Source organism: Megalobrama amblycephala, linkage group LG17 (genome assembly GCF_018812025.1).
Source record: "Megalobrama amblycephala isolate DHTTF-2021 linkage group LG17, ASM1881202v1, whole genome shotgun sequence".
Taxonomy (NCBI): Eukaryota; Metazoa; Chordata; class Actinopteri; order Cypriniformes; family Xenocyprididae; genus Megalobrama; species Megalobrama amblycephala.
This window is the reverse complement of record NC_063060.1, coordinates 27,916,954-27,940,333: the sequence shown is the minus strand read 5'-3', so window position 1 is coordinate 27,940,333 and position 23,380 is coordinate 27,916,954. Positions and strand designations below refer to the sequence as shown.

At 36.9% G+C, this 23,380-nt stretch overlaps 1 protein-coding gene across 1 annotated transcript; it reads left to right on the top strand.

Annotated features, from left to right (window-relative positions):
- Positions 1-5,899: 5,899 nt before the first annotated feature.
- LOC125251428 (serotransferrin-2-like) lies at positions 5,900-22,814 on the top strand. Its single transcript, XM_048164442.1, has 18 exons — positions 5,900-5,964; positions 13,112-13,222; positions 13,309-13,460; positions 13,558-13,660; positions 14,303-14,485; positions 18,863-18,998; positions 19,082-19,137; positions 19,266-19,426; positions 19,622-19,769; positions 20,451-20,605; positions 20,704-20,800; positions 20,911-20,931; positions 21,061-21,222; positions 21,314-21,467; positions 21,577-21,644; positions 21,749-21,936; positions 22,191-22,353; positions 22,485-22,814. The coding sequence occupies exons 2-18, from the start codon at positions 13,186-13,188 to the stop codon at positions 22,562-22,564; spliced, it is 2,064 nt and encodes a 687-aa protein (XP_048020399.1). The 5' UTR covers positions 5,900-5,964; positions 13,112-13,185; the 3' UTR covers positions 22,565-22,814.
- The last annotated feature ends 566 nt before the right edge of the window (positions 22,815-23,380 follow it).

The following is a 23,380-nucleotide window of genomic DNA, read 5'->3' as shown; positions in this document are numbered from 1 at the left end:
CTACCTGAATTGAAATATTGTTACGTTACGTTTTAATGGATCTACAAACATAATATTCTTATAATACGATGCTGTGTGCGTTATCGCATAACTCCCACTTTTGGACGCTTTTGCTTTATCATTCAACGCTAGCTGCAAAATCAAGCTGTTATTTTCTGTTATTGTCCAACATTCCCAATTTTCCTGATGCGTGCCCTTAATTTAATTTCATATGTTGGTATTAATTAGGTGTTTATAGTGGTAATACTGACTGGAAGAGAGCAAACTATACCTAAACTGACTGGGTTTCTAGAGAGCAAGTTTTGTGGAAAAAGTGGACTTAAACACATAAACTGTAAAAAGGATTTGATGATCACTAGTGATAGTATTCTGTGTTGTCATCATTCAGATTGGATTTTAGCTTTAATGTACTTTTTTTAACAAAGCAGCTGATATTGCCGATTCGCTTTCACCCCAAAATGGCGAAAACGCAGTGCTGCTGCTGGGCGCCGGTGTAGCAATGGAACGTTCTATTGACTTTCACTTCTTGTTAGTGTATATTCTTTGGAGTGTATGTTGCTGTCTTAGCAAGCTAAAGGATTAGTTCACTTTCAAATTAAAATTTCCTGATAATGTACTCACCCCCATGTCATCCAAGCTGTTCGGGTCTTTCTTTCTTCAGTCGAAAAGAAATTAAGGTTTTTGATTCGGCCAGATTCGGGATTCGGGACAACAGTTTAGATTTTGGGACTGTCCAGAATTTTTCGTCTGGTCACCCTAGTCTTATCTAGACAAACCATCGCTAATTTTCTAAAAAAAAAGTTGTTGTTTTTTTCAGAGAATAAACTCAAATGTCTTGTCCTTAAGACTACAATCTTATGACCTTATTGTTATCTCTTGTTCTTTCTCAATTTCATAAGCTCATTCTCAGACAGAGTGGAAGACTCTTTTTTTCCCCTTTCTTTTCTTTCTTTTGTTTACAATATTTTCCAATATGGCCAAGTTTCTTACACTGTCTACACCTTTTAGGTGGGCATTTACAATTACTGGCGAGATGGCCCTGCTGACCACAATTAAAACACTCCTTGTCATCTTTATCACATTGGGTAATCAAATTGAACTATCCCTCAATTATAACTGCATAGGCTAAATGACCAAAATCTTAACCCTCTTCTTTGGCAGTGATCTTTATCGTCTCATTAGGCTTGCCACTGCACCAAAATTGCCATAAACATAAACACAAACTGACAGATTTTTTTATAATCTTCCATATCACTTATAAATTATACAAATTTGTACTATAAGACATGATCAATTTCTTTAAAGCTGTTTTTAAAACAGTTTTTTTCCCCCATCACAATAATTTAAACTGCTTATAATTTTGTTACTCTATTCCATCAAATTGTTAGTCTGCAGATCTAAAAAATATTATCATCATTGTCTCAGTCCCACTTATCTCTACTGTTTTGCAGAAACCAAAGTATTATTTTACTCAAATCTCAACCCCTAGGTTACACAGACAGCCTTATAGCTGCTTCCTCCTTCAACCCTTATTACATAAATTGTATTTCTCTAGACATCTAATGTCATGCATGCATTTAATGGATGAAAAATAAAACTTTTATCAGTTATATTCACTCCTCCTTTGTTTGCCCACCGGCCTTCCATAAATTTGAGGGGTTTCTCTGGATAATTTACTAGTGATTTTGTCAGTGTGTCACTTTGTCTCTGCCGTCAAATAACATTTACGTTTATCATTCTGATCAAACAAAGAAGACAGTGTTTAAATTTAGACCCTCAGTTGAATTTAGACAAGGGTTTTTAACCCATGGACGGCAATCTTCAGTTTCACAATTCCAATTTATATAAATGTTCTTAAACATACTAATCCAGAGAGTAATTCAAATCAACATCATAAATGACAAAAGTCATAATTACCATTAGCAGACAGAGCTGGATCTCCAATCCACTTAAAGCTCGTCCCATGTTCTCTATCGTCTTTTCATCAGATTCAATCAGAATTATCAGCTTCGGTAAAGTTTTTCATTTCACTTAACCCATCTGTAATGGTAAAACACTCATTCCAGAGGTTAATGACATATACACACACTGAGGACAGAATATTTCCCCAAACTAACACATACTCATTGTTTGCTTTTGGTGTAAATCTAAAAACATATTTAAACTCACATTTTTCCTGTAGGTTTTACTCTTATTCAGTCTCAAAGCATGTCTCTTCACTATAATTTGTTTTTTAGAAAAGTCAGCTGGGTTGTTTTGGCTCTAATATCTTTGTTTTGTTTAAGCTTTAGCAGGCCGATAACAGACAGACAGAGTTCCATCCTTGCCTCCACTCAAGCAGTCTCTCTCTCTCTTACTGCACAAATAATCTTTTCAACAGCCTCACAAGTCTGTAACTTAGACAGAATTTAATATTAAATGACTATATAGAACCCTTGGTCATTCGCAAAGGTTAAAATGTAAATGTTTAACTCTCAAATAAAAACCATTACCACCATCTAAAATATGTTATGCTAGAAGCCATGTTTGAGGTTATCTTTAGTTTAAAGGTACAATTTGTAGGACCTGCCACTAGAGGGTGCACTACCAAAACAATAACAATCGCGTGGTTTGATGATGCTAAGAAGGTGCGTGGAATGATGGGATTTGTTGTCTTCTACCCAACCGCTGACGGCCATCAATCAGACGGAAAGATAAATCATGGATTTAACGGATGAGGTAAAGTTTTATAAATGTATAAACTATGGATCAGACGCGTCCTCGCGCGGGTCTAGAGACGCGATGCCCCGCGTTTGGCGTGTATGCCCCATAATACTAATCGTGTTGATCGTTATAATGGCATACGTTTTCTGTAAAGATACGAATCAAAACAACTCACCTGTCGAGTAAAACACAAGCGAGATCGGCATCTCTTTCTAGGTGAAGTTTGTCGCGAAGCTCTCTCCATCTAGAAAATGCAACACCGATATTGATCCTCGCTTTTTCTCTCCTCTTGTCCCAAACTCTTCTTGGGTCGTTTGGTTGGCCCGTACGCTTACGTTTACGGGAGCTGTCCTTGTCGACAGAACCAGCGGCAGATGGTAAACAGTAATTATGTTCCATAAATAATTAACACAATCCACCATAAAACGTGCAAGAAGTAAATAAGGAACTGCTTGAAGCAAGATAGTGGTTTGCTGGACGCTAGACACTACTTCCGCATTTGTCCACGACACTGTTGTCATGTGGTTTCTACATCAGTAAAGGCGGTAACAAAGGGTAACTGACGTCATTGACAGGCGACTGCACTGCCCCGTGTCACTGTTTAGAATGGGAATTTTCTCATGATTTACAAGTAGTTGAAAACATTAGAGATATTGTTAGTAATCAGCTGGACAAAATATATAACACTAGTCTAGTGGTTTTAGGATATTTTACTGCGAATATCTTACAAATTGTACCTTTAAATGCTGAATGCACTTATCTTTCTCTTGAATCTGCAAAAGCAGTCTTCATCTTTAACCACCACCATGTCTATGAATTATCCTATGCCATGTCTAATGACCTGCAGGAGTAAAAACTATAATATAGACACATTAGTTCAAAATAAACACAGCCTCATGGATTCAGGGATTCATAGTACTGCTGAATATGAAACTTCTATACAGTTCTTGCCAATAGAGCAACCAACATCATGTTAATAAATTTTTGCTATTGTCTCCCCATAAATTACGGACAATCACCTCGTAGTCTCAGTGGGCTCTTGAAAGCTCATTCCCATCAGCTCTTTATAAGTAATCTCCTTTTCCTCAGGGTCTTGTCCCCTGACATAGTTGCATCAAGTTGTGGACTTGTCACAATGAAAAACAAGCCATCCTAGGAATGCTGTTTCTCGTGAGTGGTATAGAGGAACATTTTTGGGGCATTTTTCTCATAGCTCCTCCCTTAATGATGCTGCTGGCCTCACAAACATCCGCTCAACTCTCATACCCATCTCACATAAAACACCTCCCATCAGGGTAGATGCCCAGTGGCGGCGTGACCCCCTGCCTTAGGTTGTCCCCTGTCTGGCCAAAGAGGATCTTACCCGTCATTGAGAAATCACCTCGTGCACACTGGTAACCGCTCTTTCCCATCATGAAATCTTTGACAGTTTTCTTCAACAGAATCAGGTGTTTTCTGGAGCTTAGGGAAGGTGCATTCAAGAGTCACCAGAGCCATTGGGCTGCCTAATAGTGTTAAAACATGGAGACAGGTTAATGACAGCAGTATGTAATCACTAAAATCCATGAGACATCTTTGAAGCAGCAACATAAAAATGCTGAGATTATACTCAGTGAATTTAGTTATCACAGTCATCCATTCAGTGTAGTGTTCTGCTTCATCTGTAACCAGAGCCATCGGCCCTGCACATGGTGGTGACTAGGATGAGACAAAAAAAAAAAAATACTGGTCATAGAATAAATTTGTCAAAATAGTCACTTCTATCATTCAAGGTCTGTATTACCATTTTAAAGACCTCTTTATACTCATTGAGTTTTCCTTTGACAAGTTTAACAACTAATTGCATCTTTATGGCAATCATTTATTTTAACATCTTTGTGCCTATGATTTTCAACTGAAACAGTGCTTTTACTATAAATAGCTTATCACTTATGACACAGGCTCAGATAGCAGCATTTAGCTGACTTTGAATGAGAGAAAGGGAGACTCTTGATGCATTCAGGACTGGTACACTGCATTTTCTTAAACTTAACATCAAACTTTACCTAGATTTTTTAAACTCTGGCCCAGTTTAAGACTTTGCCAAGAATTGACATTCGTTTTCAAATAAACATCTTTATTTATATTTGTCATTTACCCACATATCTGGGAATTTACAAAATTACAAACTTCCGATCAGGTCGAGTCTCTGTGACACTGGCAGTGTCATATTTGCCATTTAAACCATCTATGCCATTTTGACCATCAAAAAACAAATATTTAGAACTTAGAGGTCCTACATCATTTTAGTTATTTACACTACAGTAGTGATGTGCTCATCACAAGAAAACATACTTGAGACTGTTCAAATATTTTTCCATAAAGTGAAACATTCCAATCATCCCTATTTTCAGCCTCTACTTACATTTTAAATATTTTTGTAACTCACATTTTAGATTTATTGTCTGTTATTTTACATCAACCTGTTTTTTCCATTCAATATAAAACTATACTATAGATATTTCCTTCAAAAGGAATTCCTTAAGACTACAATCTTATGACCTTATTGTTATCTCTTGTTCTTTCTCAATTTCATAAGCTCATTCTCAGACAGAGTGGAAGACTCTTTTTTTCCCCTTTCTTTTCTTTCTTTTGTTTACAATATTTTCCAATATGGCCAAGTTTCTTACACTGTCTACACCTTTTAGGTGGGCATTTACAATTACTGGCGAGATGGCCCTGCTGACCACAATTAAAACACTCCTTGTCATCTTTATCACATTGGGTAATCAAATTGAACTATCCCTCAGTTACTTCTGGGATTTTTCCATCAGGGGTTAATGGCAATCCGCCCATTTTACAAATCCATGAATAAGCACAAACAGCTAAAAAAAAAAAAAATTCTAGTTCTTTCTTTGTTTGTAGCCAGTCAAGTTGTTGTTTAAATTTCCAATCAGAATCAAAACCATGAATAACCATTTTTTTAAAGGTGCCCTAGAATTAAAAATTGAATTTATCTTGGCATAGTTAAATAACAAGAGTTCAGTACATGGAAATGACATACAGTGAGTCTCAAACACCATTGTTTCCTCCTTCTTATATAAATATCATTTGTTTAAAAGACCTCTGAAGAACAGGCGAATCTCAACATAACACCGACTGTTACGTAACAGTCGGGATCATTAATATGTACGCCCCCAATATTTGCATATGCCAGCCCATGATCAAGCCATTAGACAAGGGCAGAACGTCTGGATGTGCACAGCAGAATCATCAGACTAGGTAAGCAAGCAAGAACAATAGCGAAAAATGGCAGATGGAGTAATAATAACTGACATGATCCATGATAACATGATAGTTTTAGTGATATTTGTGAATTGTCTTTCTAAATGTTTCGTTAGCATGTTGCTAATGTACTGTTCCATTGTTTATTACTGTATTCACGGAGACAAGAGCCGTCGCTATTTTAATTTTTAAACACTTGCAGTCTGTATAATGCATAAACACAACTTCATTCTTTATAAATCTCTCCAACAGTGTGTAATGTTAGCTTTAGCCACACAGCATAGCCTCAAACTCATTCAGAATCAAATGTAATACATCCAAATAAATACTATACTCACATGATCCGATGTATGCAAGCAGCATGCATGACGAACATCTTGTAAAGATCCATTTTGAGGGTTATATTAGCTGTGTAAACTGTGTTTATGCTGTTCAAGGCAAGCGCGAGCTCCGGGGGAGGGGGAGCACGAGAATTAAAGGGGCCGCAACCTATATATCGGTGCATAGTTAATGATGCCCCAAAATAGGCAGTTAAAAAAATGAATTAAAAAAAATCTATGGGGTATTTTGAGCTGAAACTTCACAGACATATTCAGGGGACACCTTAGACTTATATTACATCTTTTAAAAAGAAGTTCTAGGGCACCTTTAAGCCAATATAAAAGAGGTGGCACTCATAGGAAATAACAAGACATTAAAGGTGCTCTAAGTGATGTCACGTGCTTTTAGGCCAAAACATTTTTTGTCACATACAGCAAACATCTCCTCACTGTCCGCTAGCTGCCTGTCCCCTGAACACACTGTAAAAAAACGTGGTCTCTGTAGTCGCCACAAGCTCCGAAAACGCCAATAAAAATAAACTGGTGCAGCCTTGACCACCAATCATAATAAACATGCTCCAGCCAATAACCGACAAGAATGATTTTAAATGTGCGTTCATGACTGTTTCAGGAAGCACGGAGGGGAGGGGGAGGAGGGAGGGTCTAGCTAGCCTCTGTTTTGTTTGACAACACTTCGAATGTCAACAGGAAGTTACTCCACCCAGGATCACTTAGAGCACCTTTAAGCAAAACTTTGAAAAAAAACAAAAAATTGTTTATTACCAAACTGAATAAAATGCCAAATGTTGCAGTTCATTTAATTCTTCTCCACCTTAAAATAACATTAAAACCGACCATATATTTTCTAACAGGGACAATGCCGTAAATATATCCAATCAAAATACCACATCTTTTGCAGTCAAATCTGACAGCGGCCATTTCCACATAAGCAGCATGCATATGGGTGCATATAGGTTGCGTGCAGTCTGCTGCCTGAGCAAATCATGCTACGTTACTGCCATTCTTGACAATGTACCTGTAGATTAGCACTTGAACAAATAGCATGGCACAAACGGTGCATAGAGATCAATTTATTCAAACACTTGATACAAAACATACCTTTTGTGAGTTCTTTTTAATGTTGATATATGAGCAAGAATGCAAATCCAAATATCCACATGATTGCAAATGTGACATTTGATTTTATACAACAGTTCTACAAATAAAAAGAGTAATATTAAGTGTTCTTCACAATATTGTCAGTATTTGCTCTATTTTGCAACAAAATAATAGCTCCAACGAAAGCCACAGCAGAACTACAACACAGGCCCGGCTCCACGGGGGGGCCAGGGTGGGCCTGGCCCACCCAATCAGAGGCTTGGCCCACCCTGGCCCCACACCACATAACAGCCAATCACAAAATTAGTGCGATATTCAATTCAGCTCCAGACCAGACACGTTATTTTCTAATTTCTGCCCAACCCCCTCTTTTTTTCCCTCCGAGACAGACAGACTTAACGTTAGCTCATTCACTTCGCAACCTTTGAGGTAAACGGACGCAGGGCTCTCAAGTTTTGAACTGAGTTCAGAGTGAGATTTCAGCGGCGGCGGCGACGGGGGTTTGGGTGGGGACGGGGGTCTGATATGAAAAATGACACAAATTCGTACAAATAAAAAAATATTTATTTAATTCAGCATTTTAGTGTGTATGTGAGTGAGTGAGTGAGTGAGTGTGAGAGATAGATAATGGTAATATAATCATACACATTATATTGTTGTTTTTCCTCAACATTGTAATGTGAAACAATATAAACATGGTAACCATATTCCGACTCTAGTGTACCTTATATGTACGTTACGTTCTGCACGATAACTGGCGCGCTCTGCTTTACTAGTGTTTTTTCCCGCTCGCTGCTTGAGCCTATAATGCTTTTGTTCTTTAGGCCTATATTTTTTGTTTCCACATATTGTTTAATGTTTTAAACTGAATGAAAACCTTAAGATAAAACACAAACTTGTTGTGTATATTACCTAATCATAAGTTTGTTCAGAAATGGTGACGACAACTTGAATAAAAAAAAAATAAAAAACGTCTCTCATTTTCTCAAAATAATCGTAATTTAAAGCTGCTGTCCGCGATTTTTGGCCCTCTAGCGGTTAATAAACAGAACTGCACGCGTCTTGCGGAGGAACATTCTTGCCGGAGCTACTTTTCTCCGTGTATGTCTCATGCAAGCGGCAACCTCCCCCTGTTTCTCGTGAAGCCAATACGGAAGTGAATTAAACTGCAATTCATCGACTGGCCGCTAGGGACAGGCTGCAGAAGTGAGCAGAATCTCATTGACCATCATGTTAAATTAGCCAAGTTTACAGCAGAAAAAAACATGTTTACAGTCTGGTTCATATTGTGGTTTTGGTCTATACTGCGAATTTGCCCTTCATGACAACTCTGAGGGGGGTGAATTTTTTTATAGCTCATCCGTTTAAATTATATTAAGCCTTAAAGTTCTGCATAATTAAGGGCGTGGTCACTTGAGTGACAGGTATGCCGCTGCTGTCTGTGAGCCGTCATGTTACCTCAGCAGCTCATTTCAGCCGCTGAATTTGGCATCTCAGTCGTATTTGTGCTTTTTTCTGTATTATTTTATACAATATATGGCTTGCTGCATACTCGAGACAGATGTCAGTCTGTGTACATGTGCTCGCATTTTACCCAAGTGCCACGGATTGGATTCATCTCGCGATCTCTATTTCATTATAAAGGTATGAAATCCCATTTGATTTGTGTTATTTGCACACCCCACACAAATTAATTAGCCTACTGGTGTTGGAGCATCTATAACGTTATCGTAAAAAAATCACCGTAGATTAACAGTAATCCTTTAGTACTTTCTAATGATATTGCTATCTTTATTAATATTTTAGATAGTATCTAAGATAGATAGCTAGGGCGGGCATGGTTTCAGCAACAAGTCGCATGGGCTCCAACTTCGTCCCGCCTCTTTGCCCATTTTCAGTTATCCGTGAGTGACGTGCGGTCACGTGCAGCTAAGATGGCCGCGGCCTCATTTGCGCGTCAAAACTGCTATAGACCTCTTTGGAGCAGACGTCACAATTACGTCACTTGCAGCTGCGTGCGCATAGTGGTTGCAGAAAAATAGCGGTAGCAATTGGAGGAAAATGTGCAAAATCCACAGAATAAGAGAAAAACGTTTTGTTGTGCCTCTGGATGTTGGAATCGGAATGCAAAAAAATATAGTCTTCATTTTTAAAGAAAACCATTGTTGAAAACGTCCTTTGAAGCTAAACGGAGACGTTTCACAGACTGGACTGATGACACCTGCAAGGATTAGTCTACTATTAAAGCAGGAATTTGATGTAAACAGTAAGTCTACATAATATTCACATATACAGTTCAGAGGACATACATACATAGCAGTTACAGCATGACATAATATTTAAACCTATAACATTTTACATAGATAACTTTTAAACATAGTCTATAAAATTTTTATTTCACAATTCTGACTTTTTTTCTTGCATTTGCGTGTTTATGACTCCCAGTTCGGCCATTATAAATCGCAATTGTGAGTTTATTTCACAATTCTGAGGGGAAAAAAGTCAGAATTGCGGGATAAATTGCAATTCAGAAAACGAGTATAACGAGTTACAGGATAACGAGCATATCTCACAATTCTGTTTTTCTTTGTAAGAAATGTGAGATATAAACTCAGGTTTGCGAGAAATAAAAGTCAGAATTGTGAGATATAAACTCAAAATTAACTTTTTTTAATTCTTTTATTTCGTGGGTTCCATAGACTGCTACTGCTCAACTGTCATTTTCTGCAACCAGGTAGGCTCCGCCCATAAAAAACGTCATCGCTGTTTGCAAACACCAAATTGGTCTATTCAGAACTCTATGGGTGACGTCACGGACACTACGTCCATATTTTTTACAGTCTATGGTCTCATGGTATGTCTATGGCGAGTCACGAAGTTACATACTCTGCGGCGAGTCCTACCAGTCCGGTCTGAAATAGTCAGAATATAAACACTTATTATAAGTGTACCAAAACACGGTTTGGAAAATGGATTCATGTTGTATATTCTCATTATATAATTTTTGTACATTTTTAACACAAAAAAGTTGCGGACTGCAGCTTTAAATACACGAATATTCGTTTTTTTACTAGCCCAAATATTCGAATACAATATTTTGGAAAAATGCCCATCACTACTAGCCAGGCAAGTTCACGTAAAAGTACTCTGGACAAACTGTTAACTAACCTACCAGCTGCCTGGACACAAATATTCCCCAGCAATTTGATGAGATGACTTACTGTACTCATAGGATATGGTCCCACATCGATCACGATCAGTCTGTAGCCAGATGTGAATCAATGTGACTGACAGATGTCCTCCTCTGCAGCTAACTACTTCAGCGAGCATCTGAATCAGTGCGCGAGCCCGTGAATCACAGAATGTGTCGTTGGAATCAGAACATAAATATTTTTGTGGCGGGAATATCTAAATCTTACCCGGATACAGTAATTCTCTTTTCTGATTGGCTGTTCGGTAGCTATATTTTTTTATTAGATTAACTGGTGCGTGGCAGGGCCTTCTGAACTCTATGGGGAACTCGCTTGATTCCTCTAATAGCGGCGCAACTTGTTGTGCGTTATCCTGGAGATTTCTCTGCGTGAGAAATACAAGGTGTGGCGTGTGAGCGTGTGAACGGGTTGAAATCATAGGTTGAAATGCGTGTGTCTCACGCCCAATGCGTGAGACTTGAGAGCCCTGCGGACGTGCTGAATTATAAAGCAATAAACGACAGTAACAGCCAATTCATTTTATAAATAATTAGAACTGTTAGTAAACTCAATTAACACACTATAGTAGCCTAATAAAATACAACATGCACAGATTTCTTGTTCCGAAAGGACAAAAGAAAACCATTTTAGCTCACCAGGACACAGCTACCACCTCCTCATCCATTTGCGGCAAATGAGGTCGGAGAAATTGATGAGTCGAGTTCATCAGCAGCTTCCGATGGTGTCAAAAGCACAAATACACTAGGGTGACCAGACGTCCCCGTTATATAAAACGGGGACAGTCCCGGTTTTTGGTGCTCCGTCCCTGACTGGAGCTGTCCCCGGAAATGTCTCCGTTTTATATCTTGTTCAAAATAATTTTTTTATGGTGTAATGCGTCGGAGGTCAACTGGTCTAGAAGCTACTACTTGCCTTTCTTCTTCCCTCCCTGCACTAGTCTTTGCTCCTTTGTCTCTGCGTCCCTCTAGTTATACTAAAAATCCCATTGTGTTATTGACATTAAAAATTTGGAAACAATTTCGACAACATTTTCATTTGGAGTCACTATCCGTCTCAAGTCCTATTTGAAATAATCACTTGTTTTTGCCACCAGGTATTGATCACACCTTTAAAAGATGGCGACATAAGGGCATTGTTTGTTTTTCAGATTTTTTTATTGATAATTCTTTTGCTACATTTACCAATCTTATTACCAAATTTACACTCTACAGGTTTGTTCAGGTATTTTCAACTCCGTACGACTCCTGTACCAGATGTTCCTTCTCTCCCGCTGACCACACTCATACATTCTTTAGCTGCCCAAAACAGGCCTCATTTTGGTCTTCTTTTTTTGACTTCATGTCTAGGGCTCCGCATGTTTCTTTATCCCCATGTCCTATAGTTGCCATTTTCGGTGTGTCTCACTTGTCATCTATCACAAGGCAGAAAGCAGAGGTTATTGCCTTTGCTTCTCTTATAGCTGGAAGGTGCATCTTGCTGCATTGGAAGTGTCCAACCTCACCCCCAACTACCTCTTGGTTAAAGGATCTGATGTCATTCCTTTCTCTTGAAAAATTGAAATATACTACTCGGGGCTCAACTAATAAATTTTTATAAAACTTGGAACCCTATTCTAAATCTTTATGACTCAATGTCCTCACTAGATTCCGACTAATTATATAAATCATGGGTGTGCATACATGGATTTTTGAACCGGTATATGTGTGCATTGTTTTGGATACACATCTATGTATATGCTTCTTTATACTATTTCCAATTTACACTTTATCATCTACACATACTATATGTATAGTTGATTATACTTGTTTTTCCTTTTCTTTTTTTCTCTCTCTTTTTTATTATATGCATCTAATTAGTATAATTGTATACAAAGACTGTTGATATTTTCTAATCCTCCTGGGGGGTTTTTAGGGTGGGGGATGGCTACTTTTATTTATTTATTTTTATTATTTACCTTGTCTCTTTCTTCATTTAGTTATATGTGGGAAAGAAATGTGTAAAAAGGGAAAAAGTGCAGACAATGTTTTCTCTTTTATGATTGTTTGTTTTTCATTTTGTCTGTATAATAAAAATTGTGGATAAAAAACAATTCTTTTCAACTGATAAAAGAAAGACATGAACATCTTGGATGACATGGTGGTAATTAAAAAAAAAAAAAAATAAATATTTGAAAGTGGACTAATCCTTAAAGGAGCACGTAAGGAATGTGAATCTAGACTGTGTTTGGCTTGCAGTAAATTAACACACACTTATGCTGATGCATACAGCAGTAGGGGAGACCGGGACTAGTTGTCACTGGGACTTAAGCTTAACTATAAGATTTTTAGTTTAAAGTCAAATTTCATAAATGTTGTTTTGCACTCAAAACTACAAATGGCCACTTTGCAAATGTGAACTGGCTCACTGCCCGCACAAACAGATATTGAGAAATCATGAGCAATCAATAATGATGATGATGATCATGTCTTGTGTTTGCCTGACCCATCCCACTAGTGCTTCTGGACCTCCTATAAAAAGCATCGTCTCTCCTGTCTCGTCCTGCCAGAAATCCCTGGTGAAAGCTTAATATGAACGTCCTGCTCATCTCATTGCTGGGCTGCCTTGGTAATTCTCATCTTTGATATTTTTGAAATTTACTTTTTCTGTTCCTATTTAATCATTGTGTTTAACACTGATTGTTTTCTGTGCAGTTGTGGCATGGCCCTCAGCCAGTGCTCAAAAAGTCAAATGGTGTGTGAAAACACTGAATGAGCTGAAAAAATGTGAACACCTTACCATCAAATCACCAGATCTTGACTGTCAACTCCGGCCTTCTATAATTGAGTGCATTAGGAGCATCAAGGTAATAAAACATGCGTATTATTTTACCTCACTCACCCTTGGGTTTTTTTGTTCAGTAGAAACTATATTATTTTCATCAAATTGTCTTTAATTCACAGAATGGTGAGGCAGATGCTGTAACTGCAGATGGAAAAGTTATTTACTTAGGTGGACCACATCCTTACAGACTCCGTCCTATCATTGCAGAGAAATATAAAAAAGGTAAATATTTTATTGTGGTGTTGAAGAGAATATATATATTTTATCAGAAGCCCCCAGTAGCATATTGTTGCTGATGTTTTTATTCTTTAATGAAATGATTATTAGAATTAATGGAGTTATTTACAATAATAGTTCAATGAATAAGATGCACATTTCAAACATTTTAATTATTCATCATAATCTATAGACCAATGAATCATTCAATCTAAATAGTTTATTGCTATAATGACAATTAAATTAGAAATATATGTCTGTATTTAATTCATAGAATTATAGTGCAGTTCAGATGATCTCTTTACCTGCAATTTGTTTTGTCATTCATTCAGTTATTCAAATAAATTGTCAAAATACACTCATTTAAATGAAATACTTGATTATATTTCAGATCAATGACCCTTTTTTTCAAATATAAAAATAAATAAATAATGATGTCACATGTATTTGACATTCCCAGTACTGATGGCCCCTTTTTATGATTTTCAATTCAATTAGTAAATGTTTCCTTTTAATTTCTCTTAATAATATATTGGAAGATGCATCATCATCATCTGCACATAAAATCAGCTCAATTTAGCAGTCATTTGTTCCGACAGGCGTGTTTTTGATTCTGTTCACTTCCTCTCTGCTCCACTTTTCCTCAAGAATGCTGTTATGCTGTGGCTGTGGTAAAGAGTGACACTAACTTCAACATCAATGAACTTCGTGGAAAGACTTCCTGCCACAGTTGTTATCAAAGTTCTGGAGGCTGGAATATACCCATTGGAAGACTGATTGCAGAAAATAAGATTACCTGGGAAGGTCCTGATGATATGCCTCTTGAGAAGGGTTAGTGTGGCTAGATTATTATTCTGTAGATTATTATTAAACGTCTCTCTGGAATATTTGTATTCAGTGGTCTGATATTTCCCAGTATTGACGGTTGTCTATGGAAACTTTGTATACACCTTATTTTTAAGATAAGAACGGACCATTTTTAGCTTGAATGTGTGAGGCTTCCAGCGTCAGCCACATCCAGTTATTTTAGCTGTACAAAAGCAGTTTGTTATAAACTGGTATTTGTCATATTATTTTAATTTATTATAGTAATCATGAGAACATCGGTAGTACACATATTTTTACCTTTTAATGCACATTGTCATCCTTCTAGATATTTATTCATAGGAAAATACCTTACTTCCCCATTGAAAAATAAGGAAGATATAAGACCGCTCATTCGTGTAACTGAAAGCACTAATTCATGTCTCACAACACACTGTCATTTCATAATAATGTTACAGGGTTTGTTTTGTTGCAACTTGCTAGGCCGATTGTTTTGTACATACACTATTTCTTAGCTACACTTTTAAAAAATAAATTGTAAAAAAACGGTCATTGACTGTCAGCTACGGCTGCCAAACTAAAACCAAAAACCCTTTACAGAAAAAAAACCCCACTATTGTTTTACAGGAATTGTTACTAACAAAACGCATTCACTGTAAAATGTGAACCTCTTGCATTTAACCAAAAAGAGCACATATGAATGAATTAATATAACTATATGTCACTGCCTCTGAAATAAAGCAACATGCAGCACAACACCAATGTTTTCTGGCTCATCCTGGACTGAAGCACAGGCTCTACTCTCCAGCACAATGTTCTGTTCAATTCCAGCAGAACATGAAACACTATAACAGATCCCTCAAGATCTCAGCATCTTCACTTATTATCCAGACTTTATTTCATACTAAAGTTTAGATGTTGATGTTTTATTGAATAAAATAGTAGTCTGGTGGTCAACGCTTGCTTTAGTTGGGTCTCTTGACCCTTGACTCTTTAACATTAGTATTTCTCTGGCTGCTTTATCTGTGTTTCTGATACATGTTTATAGCAAAGAAAAGCAAGAAAAACTCAGATCATGATGTTTGTCACTTTTTAAGTGATGGTATAGTCATCATAAAGTGGTCTGATTCACTGATACCAGAGTATTACTGCAGTGCTGTAATACTATAAACTATTTTATTAAATCATTATGCAGAAAATGTTTTGTCAAGGTCATGCAGACTCACACAGACAAGGTCAAGAATCAGCGTATATATCTCAACAATGGTTACATTAATTAAAGAAAAAAAAAATTCAGATTAACACTGAACATCAAAAAACAAGCTATAAAGTCACAAAAAAGCTTTGTTGATTGTCACCATTGTTGAGATTCATGTTGATTATTGACGTCTCTGTGTGTTACTCTGTTACTACATCTAAATCTTTGTTAGTTCTCAATAAGAGCCTTTCTATAAAAGAAATAAAGTCTAGACTGTAATAAGTGAAGATGCAGAAATCTTGAGGGATCTGTTAGTGTTTAATGTTCTGTTGTTGCCAGTCATTTGAATCAAATCAGAAAAAAAAACTGTAAAATAAAAGTATTTTTTAACATTTAAAGAATTTTTTTTAGGGCTGCAACGATTAATCGCGATTAATCGTTTGCAAAATAAAAGTCTGTGTTTACGTAATATATATGTGTGTGTTCTGTGTATAATAATTATGTATAAATAAATACACACATACAGGTATAAAGTTTAGAAATATATGCATGTATTATAAATATATATATTTATATATATTTTATATTACATATAAACAAATATTTTATATATAAATATAAAATTTTTCTTATATACCTGTATGTGTGTGTATTTATATATACATAATTATTATACACAGAACACACTCATATATATTACGTAAACACAGACTTTGATTTTGCAAACGATTAATCGCGATTAACTAATTTTTTTGTCAAAGATTTTGCACTTTATTTAAATTAGAATATTTTACTTTAATTTTATGGTTTTTGTTTGGTAACCGCTGCTGCCATTCATCGACTGTTTTTTTAAGGATTTTTTTAAAGTGAAGGTATTTGATTGTAATAATTCAGAAAATACCTGTAAAATAACAATGTTTTTTGGTTTATTTAAATTAGGATATTTTACCTTAATTTTACAATTTTTGTTTGGCAGCCATAGCTGCCAGTCATGGACCATTTCTTTTTTAGGATTTTTTTTTTTTACAGTGAAGGTATTTGATTGTAATAATTCAGGAAATACATATAAAATAGTGTGTGTGTTTTTTTTTCATTTTATTTAAATTAGAATATTTTACTTTAATTCTACAGGGTTTTTTGGCTGCCGTTAATTTGACCGTTTTATCATTTAACTCATTAACTGTGTAGTTTCTGTTTAATTACTGATTATTTTTGTAATTTTACATAAATTTTTTTTGTAATTTAAGAAACCAGAAAAAATACTGTATAAAAATACAGTAAATTTTCTGTAAAAAAATATGTGAATTACTGTAATTTTTCATTAATGTCGTAATAATGCCGAGTTGTTAATTTACATACATTGTTTGTAATTTTACAGAGTTCTGAGTATAATTTAAAATAAAAGAAAATGACCGTAAAAAAAAAAAAAAAAAAAAAAAAAATCAGTTATTTTCTGTTTTACAGTGTACAGCTTTAAGAATATATACAGGTCCTTCTCAAAAAATTAGCATATTGTGATAAAGTTCATTATTTTCCATAATGTAATGATAAAAATTAAACTTTCATATATTTTAGATTCATTGCACACCAACTGAAATATTTCAGGTCTTTTATTGTTTTAATACTGATGATTTTGGCATACAGCTCAAAAAATCTAAAAAAATTAGCATATTTCATCCGACCAATAAAAGAAAAGTGTTTTTAATACAAAAAAAAGTCAACCTTCAAATAATTATGTTCAGTTATGCACTCAATACTTGGTCAGGAATCCTTTTGCAGAAATGACTGCTTCAATGCGGCGTGGCATGGAGGCAATCAGCCTGTGGCACTGCTGAGGTGTTATGGAGGCCCAGGATGCTTCGATAGCGGCCTTAAGCTCATCCAGAGTGTTGGGTCTTGCGTCTCTCAACTTCCTCTTCACAATATCCCACTGATTCTCTATGGGGTTCAGGTCAGGAGAGTTGGCAGGCCAATTGAGCACAGTAATACCATGGTCAGTAAACCATTTACCAGTGGTTTTGGCACTGTGAGTAGGTGCCAGGTCGTGCTGAAAAACGAAATCTTCATCTCCATAAAGCTTTTCAGCAGATGGAAGCATGAAGTGCTCCAAAATCTCCTGATAGCTAGCTGCATTGACCCTGCCCTTGATAAAACACAGTGGACCAACACCAGCAGCTGACATGGCACCCCAGACCATCACTGACTGTGGGTACTTGACACTGGACTTCAGGCATTTTGGCATTTCCTTCTCCCCAGTCTTCCTCCAGACTCTGGCACCTTGATTTCCGAATGACATGCAAAACTGAGCAACAGTCCAGTGCTGCTTCTCTGTAGCCCAGGTCAGGCGCTTCTGCCGCTGTTTCTGGTTCAAAAGTGGCTTGACCTGGGGAATGCGGCACCTGTAGCCCATTTCCTGCACACGCCTGTGCACGGTGGCTCTGGATGTTTCTACTCCAGACTCAGTCCACTGCTTCCGCAGGTCCCCCAAGGTCTGGAATCGGTCCTTCTCCACAATCTTCCTCAGGATCCGGTCACCTCTTCTCGTTGTGCAGCGTTTTTTGCCACACTTTTTCCTTCCCACAGACTTCCCACTGAGGTGCCTTGATACAGCACTCTGGGAACAGCCTATTCGTTCAGAAATTTCTTTCTGTGTCTTACCCTCTCGCTTGAGGGTGTCAATGATGGCCTTCTGGACAGCAGTCAGGTCGGCAGTCTTACCCATGATTGCGGTTTTGAGTAATGAACCAGGCTGGGAGTTTTTAAAAGCCTCAGGAATCTTTTGCAGGTGTTTAGAGTTAATTAGCTGATTCAGATGATTAGGTTAATAGCTCGTTTAGAGAACCTTTTCATGATATGCTAATTTTTTGAGATAGGAATTTTGGGTTTTCATGAGCTGTATGCCAAAATCATCAGTATTAAAACAATAAAAGACCTGAAATATTTCAGTTGGTGTGCAATGAATCTAAAATATATGAAAGTTTAATTTTTTTCATTACATTATGGAAAATAATGAACTTTATCACAATATGCTAATTTTTTGAGAAGGACCTGTATTAGGTGAAATTTAAAATAATTTCATTAAACTCAAATCAATATTTTTTTTATCCACAATTATTTTTTGATGAGTAGCTGTGTGATACAATATCCGGTTTTATTTGTTTTTGTTTTGTTTTTGTGTTCTCCAGCTGTGTCACAGTTCTTCTCAAGCAGTTGCATTCCTGGAATATCAAAAGCCCAATACCCAAACCTGTGCCGGTCTTGCCAGGGTGACTGCACCTGCTCACAGAGCGAAATGTGCTCCGGTGATGTAGGAGCCTTCCAGTACGATCCACACTAATACACTCTCATATTTCCAATGTCTTCTCTACATATGAACAACAATATAACTCATGCATCCTCTCCAGGTGCTTTAAAAATGGTAAAGGACAAGTTGCCTTTGTTTGCCATGATGCAATCCCAGGTGAGTGATATCTTTCCCAAAATCTAAAATATTATTGACTGTCACAAAACTGTTAAAGATATTAGAGTTGTGGCAGGAGGTTATGATCCCAAGGTTGCTGATGTTCTTGTCTAATCTGAATTCTTAAGTGAGTGAGAGACAGGACTACCAGCTGTTGTGCATGGATGGCAGTAGGAGAAGTGTTGAGGAGTACAAGGATTGCCAACTCGGCAAAGAGCCGGCCCGTGCTGTCCTCGGCCGAATGGATGCTGATTCACAGGAGATTTATAATGTCCTTAAACAGATTCCGGTATGTCATTGCAATAGATGCTGCATCAGTAACTTTTAATTTCACCATTCTACATTATTACTGAAGAAAGACCCTGTCATTGTTTTAAGAAATAGAGTAATAATAATCTAAATCTAGATATTTCACCCCGCAATACAATACATTCTGGAGACAATGAAAGTCTCTTGTTGAATATTCAACTGTTGTGCTCAACAGGATTCAGATCTTTTCTCTTCTGCTGCTTTTGGAGGGAAAGACCTGATATTCTCAGACTCTGCATCTGGCCTGGTGGAGCTCCCAAAGAGCACAGACTCCTTCCTCTACCTGAAAGAAGATTATTATAAAGCCATGCGTGCCCTTAGAGGTGACACAAAATTACACAATTATTATACAATATTATTCAATATGTGTTATACAAGTATTAATAAACAACATTTATTTGAATTATTTAGCAGTCATTAAAGGGTTAGTTCACCCAAAAATAAAAAAAGTGGTCATCAGTTACTCACCCTCATGGTGTTCCAAACCTGCAAGACTTTTGTTCATCTTTGAAACACAAATGAAGGTATTTTAATGAAATGTTCCTCTATTCACAGTCTATGCAACTACCATTTTGACCCTCCGTATGAATCGAGTGGTTTAGTCCAAAGTTTCTGAAGAGACTCAATTGCTTTATATGATGAACAGATTTAATTCTGCCTTTTATTCACATATAAACATTGATCAGTGAACATAAACAAGCTCAACCATACCTGCTTGACATGCGAGAACAAACCTCATTGGTTCTTGCTGAAGCTCCAATGTGCTCAAACGAGAATGAACCTCATTGGTTTAGATATGGCAAATGGTTTGTTTGTGTGAATTTATGTAACTGCATACATCCACTAAAAAGTGAGTTCTGAGAAATGCTGTCGCATCATGTGTTTGCAGATGCCCCATTTTCAGTCTGACTTAGGTGTCAAGACATGTTTGGGTTCTCGAGTATGTAGTCATGACATTTACTTGAAAAACGTTATTTTATATTGTATGTATTATCTCTCATCAGATGGGAACCCGCCAGCATCGGCTCCGTACCGTGACATTCAATGGTGTACTATTAGCCACAGAGAGCAAACGAAGTGTGACAAATTAAGTTCACATATTCCTCGTATGGATTGCAGAAGAGCATCATCTGTGGAAGACTGCATCAAGAAAGTCATGGTATTGTTGGGTCACATGGATGAGTGCTGAGGTTGATGTCAATCGTCTTTATGTACTGTCCACCTGTAGGTTAATATTCTGTTTTATTTGCACCAAAGCGCGGAGAAGCAGATTTCTTTGCAGTTGATGGTGGCCTGGTATATATTGCTGGAAAATGTGGTCTAGTTCCAGCCATGGTTGAGCAGTATAATAACCGTAAGAATGAAAACTACCTCATGTTTCATGAATCAGTTCATAAGCCACCTATTAGTCAGAATTTACATGTTTCATAAAAACATAAAATGTTATTCTTTCCATCCTTGCAGAAAACTGTGATGCTGGTGGAGGCAAGTATTACGTACTTCCACTTTTGTGAAACACTAGACTGCTTTTTTTCATCAGTTTTCTGACAACAGTTTTCTATGAGAATTTATCTGCTAATTCTCTCTTAAACTTCATGTCTGTGTTGTGTACAGAGGCCTCCAGTCTCTATGTAGTGGCGGTTGTGCGTAAGGGCTTGGGTGTAACCTGGAATAAACTGCATGGGAAAAAGTCCTGCCACACTGGCCTGAATCACAACGCTGGTTGGAAAGTCCCAGATTCAGCCATATGTGGCAATAAAACTGACTGTACTCTCTGTGAGTATCACTGAGTGTGTTCTCATATGTTTTCTATTGATTCTATCCGATTTATTTTCTGTAACTGCATAAAATAACACATTTTTCTCAGACAATTTCTTCAGTGAAGGCTGCGCTCCTGGTGCTGATCCTGCTTCAAACATGTGTAAACTGTGTAAAGGAAGTGGGTCGATAGTAGGAGGAGAACAGAGCAAGTGCAAAGCCTCTTCTGAGGAGTTGTATTATGGCTATGATGGGGCTTTCAGGTACTGGACCATATCCCAAACTGAAATGGAAAGGAAAATGTGTTTTTTAGATTTGTACGCTGACTCCAATTCATAATCTAAATACTCCATAATCTCACTCCTCTTGTAGGTGTCTTGCAGAAAAAGCTGGTGAAGTTGCTTTTATCAAGCACAGTATTGTTGGGGATTACACAGATGGTTAGTGTAGTTTACGTCAATTAATAAAGCTTCACACTTTTCATATTGTCACATTTTTAAATATGATTTTTTTCTGGTCTGGTTCCTTCTCTATATCTATTTAGGTAACGGACCGGACTGGGCTAAGGATCTAAAGTCAGACGACTTTGAGCTGATCTGTCCAGTATCACCAGACCAAACATTCAAACACTCTGAATTTGCTTTATGTAATCTTGCCAGAGTGCCAGCTCATGCTGTGGTCACTCGGGAAGATGTACGCAGTGATGTGGTGTCCCTTCTGAAGCAGGCTCAAGTGAGTTCATTGCAGTTCTGTGTAGATTTTCCTGTGACTTTCATTTTTCTTCTGTCACAGATTCTGTGTGTTATCTTTGTGACGTTGATACTAGCACAGGTGGGAGATTTCAGTAACTCTCGGGTCCTGTTTGTGTTTTATTTACTTTATTTACTATTTACAGCATCTTTTGTGTTCCTAGACCTCAATCTGTTTCTAAATTTTGTCTTCAAAGTAATTTGTCTTATCTTTGAATTCTCTCCACCATGTTTCAGAGCTTTATTCCAGACCTGTTCATGTCAGAGGGTAAAAGAAACCTCCTTTTCTCTGATTCCACTAAATGCCTTCAAGAAATTACTAAACCTCTGGAGGAATTCCTGACTGAAAAGTACATAGCCATGATTGAAAGGACCTACAAGACTGGCATGGGTGAACCAGGTATAGATTTTGTCTATGATTTCCTACAATGATTTTGTTAAAAATGTGAAGATTTTATAGCTATGTCTTGTTGCTTTTGACGTAAGAAATGATGCCCACTAAGTTATTCATTCTAATGTTTTTCTTCATAGATCTGGTGAAGGCATGCACTATGGATAACTGCATGAAAGATCAGAGGTGTAAAGAGTACCTGATACCCATAGTTGAGTAAAAGTACAGAAACCTTACAGAGAAAATGACTCCATTACAAGTTATTACAGTAACCAATTCTAGCACAACTTGAGTATCTGATTTTAACAGTACTGAAGTATTTTACTCATACTGAATGTAGGCTCAAAGATGCACTAGTCCTCGACACCTAAGAGACATCCCAGTGAAAATAAAAAAAACATTTAATTTGTAAGATGAGAAATCATGTTTATTTTCTAAAATCAAAATAAATTGAACAATATTGCAATAAATCAAGGTCGACACAACAGCCTCTTAAACATCTAAAAAATGTCAAGTCTCTTTTAAGACTTTTAAAACTTTCAAGCTCAAGGGCACAAAAAGGAAACCAGTATCCTTCAAAACATTCGTATCAATATAGCAGATAAATAAAATAATGTTAAAGGTGCTAAAGAGGATGTTTTGTTTTATACATTTTTGCAATATTACTTGAAACTTTCTATTTATTAGGTGCACTGAAAGGAATATTATTAATATACATCATCTGTGCACGAGGTAGGGCCTTAAAAACATCAGCCAATCGTTTACGCAATCATCGCGATGAATCCACTAACACGATACAGCGAATGCTGGTGGTAAACACTCGTGTTCCAGTACTCATGCACAAGTTTTGGGAGGCGTTCCCTCGAAAGGAGGGGGGGTTGTTCTTACGCATGCGCTCATTTCAAAAACTCAGTAACAGTCTTTGGTTTCTCAGTCGACGAAAAGATCCTCTTTATCACCTTTAAAGGTACAATATGTTATAATTTTGGCCACTAGAGGTCGCTAGAAGCCTATTCAAAACAAAGGCGTAGCTTGA

Bases quoted from the DNA above. Each gene is read 5' to 3' on its own strand.
- LOC125251428 (XM_048164442.1), top strand. From the start codon at position 13,186: ATGAACGTCCTGCTCATCTCATTGCTGGGCTGCCTTG. The intron at 20,606-20,703 runs GTATTGTTGGGT...TTTGCACCAAAG, and splicing joins ACTGCATCAAGAAAGTCATG to CGCGGAGAAGCAGATTTCTT. The intron at 21,223-21,313 runs GTGAGTATCACT...CATTTTTCTCAG, and splicing joins TAAAACTGACTGTACTCTCT to ACAATTTCTTCAGTGAAGGC.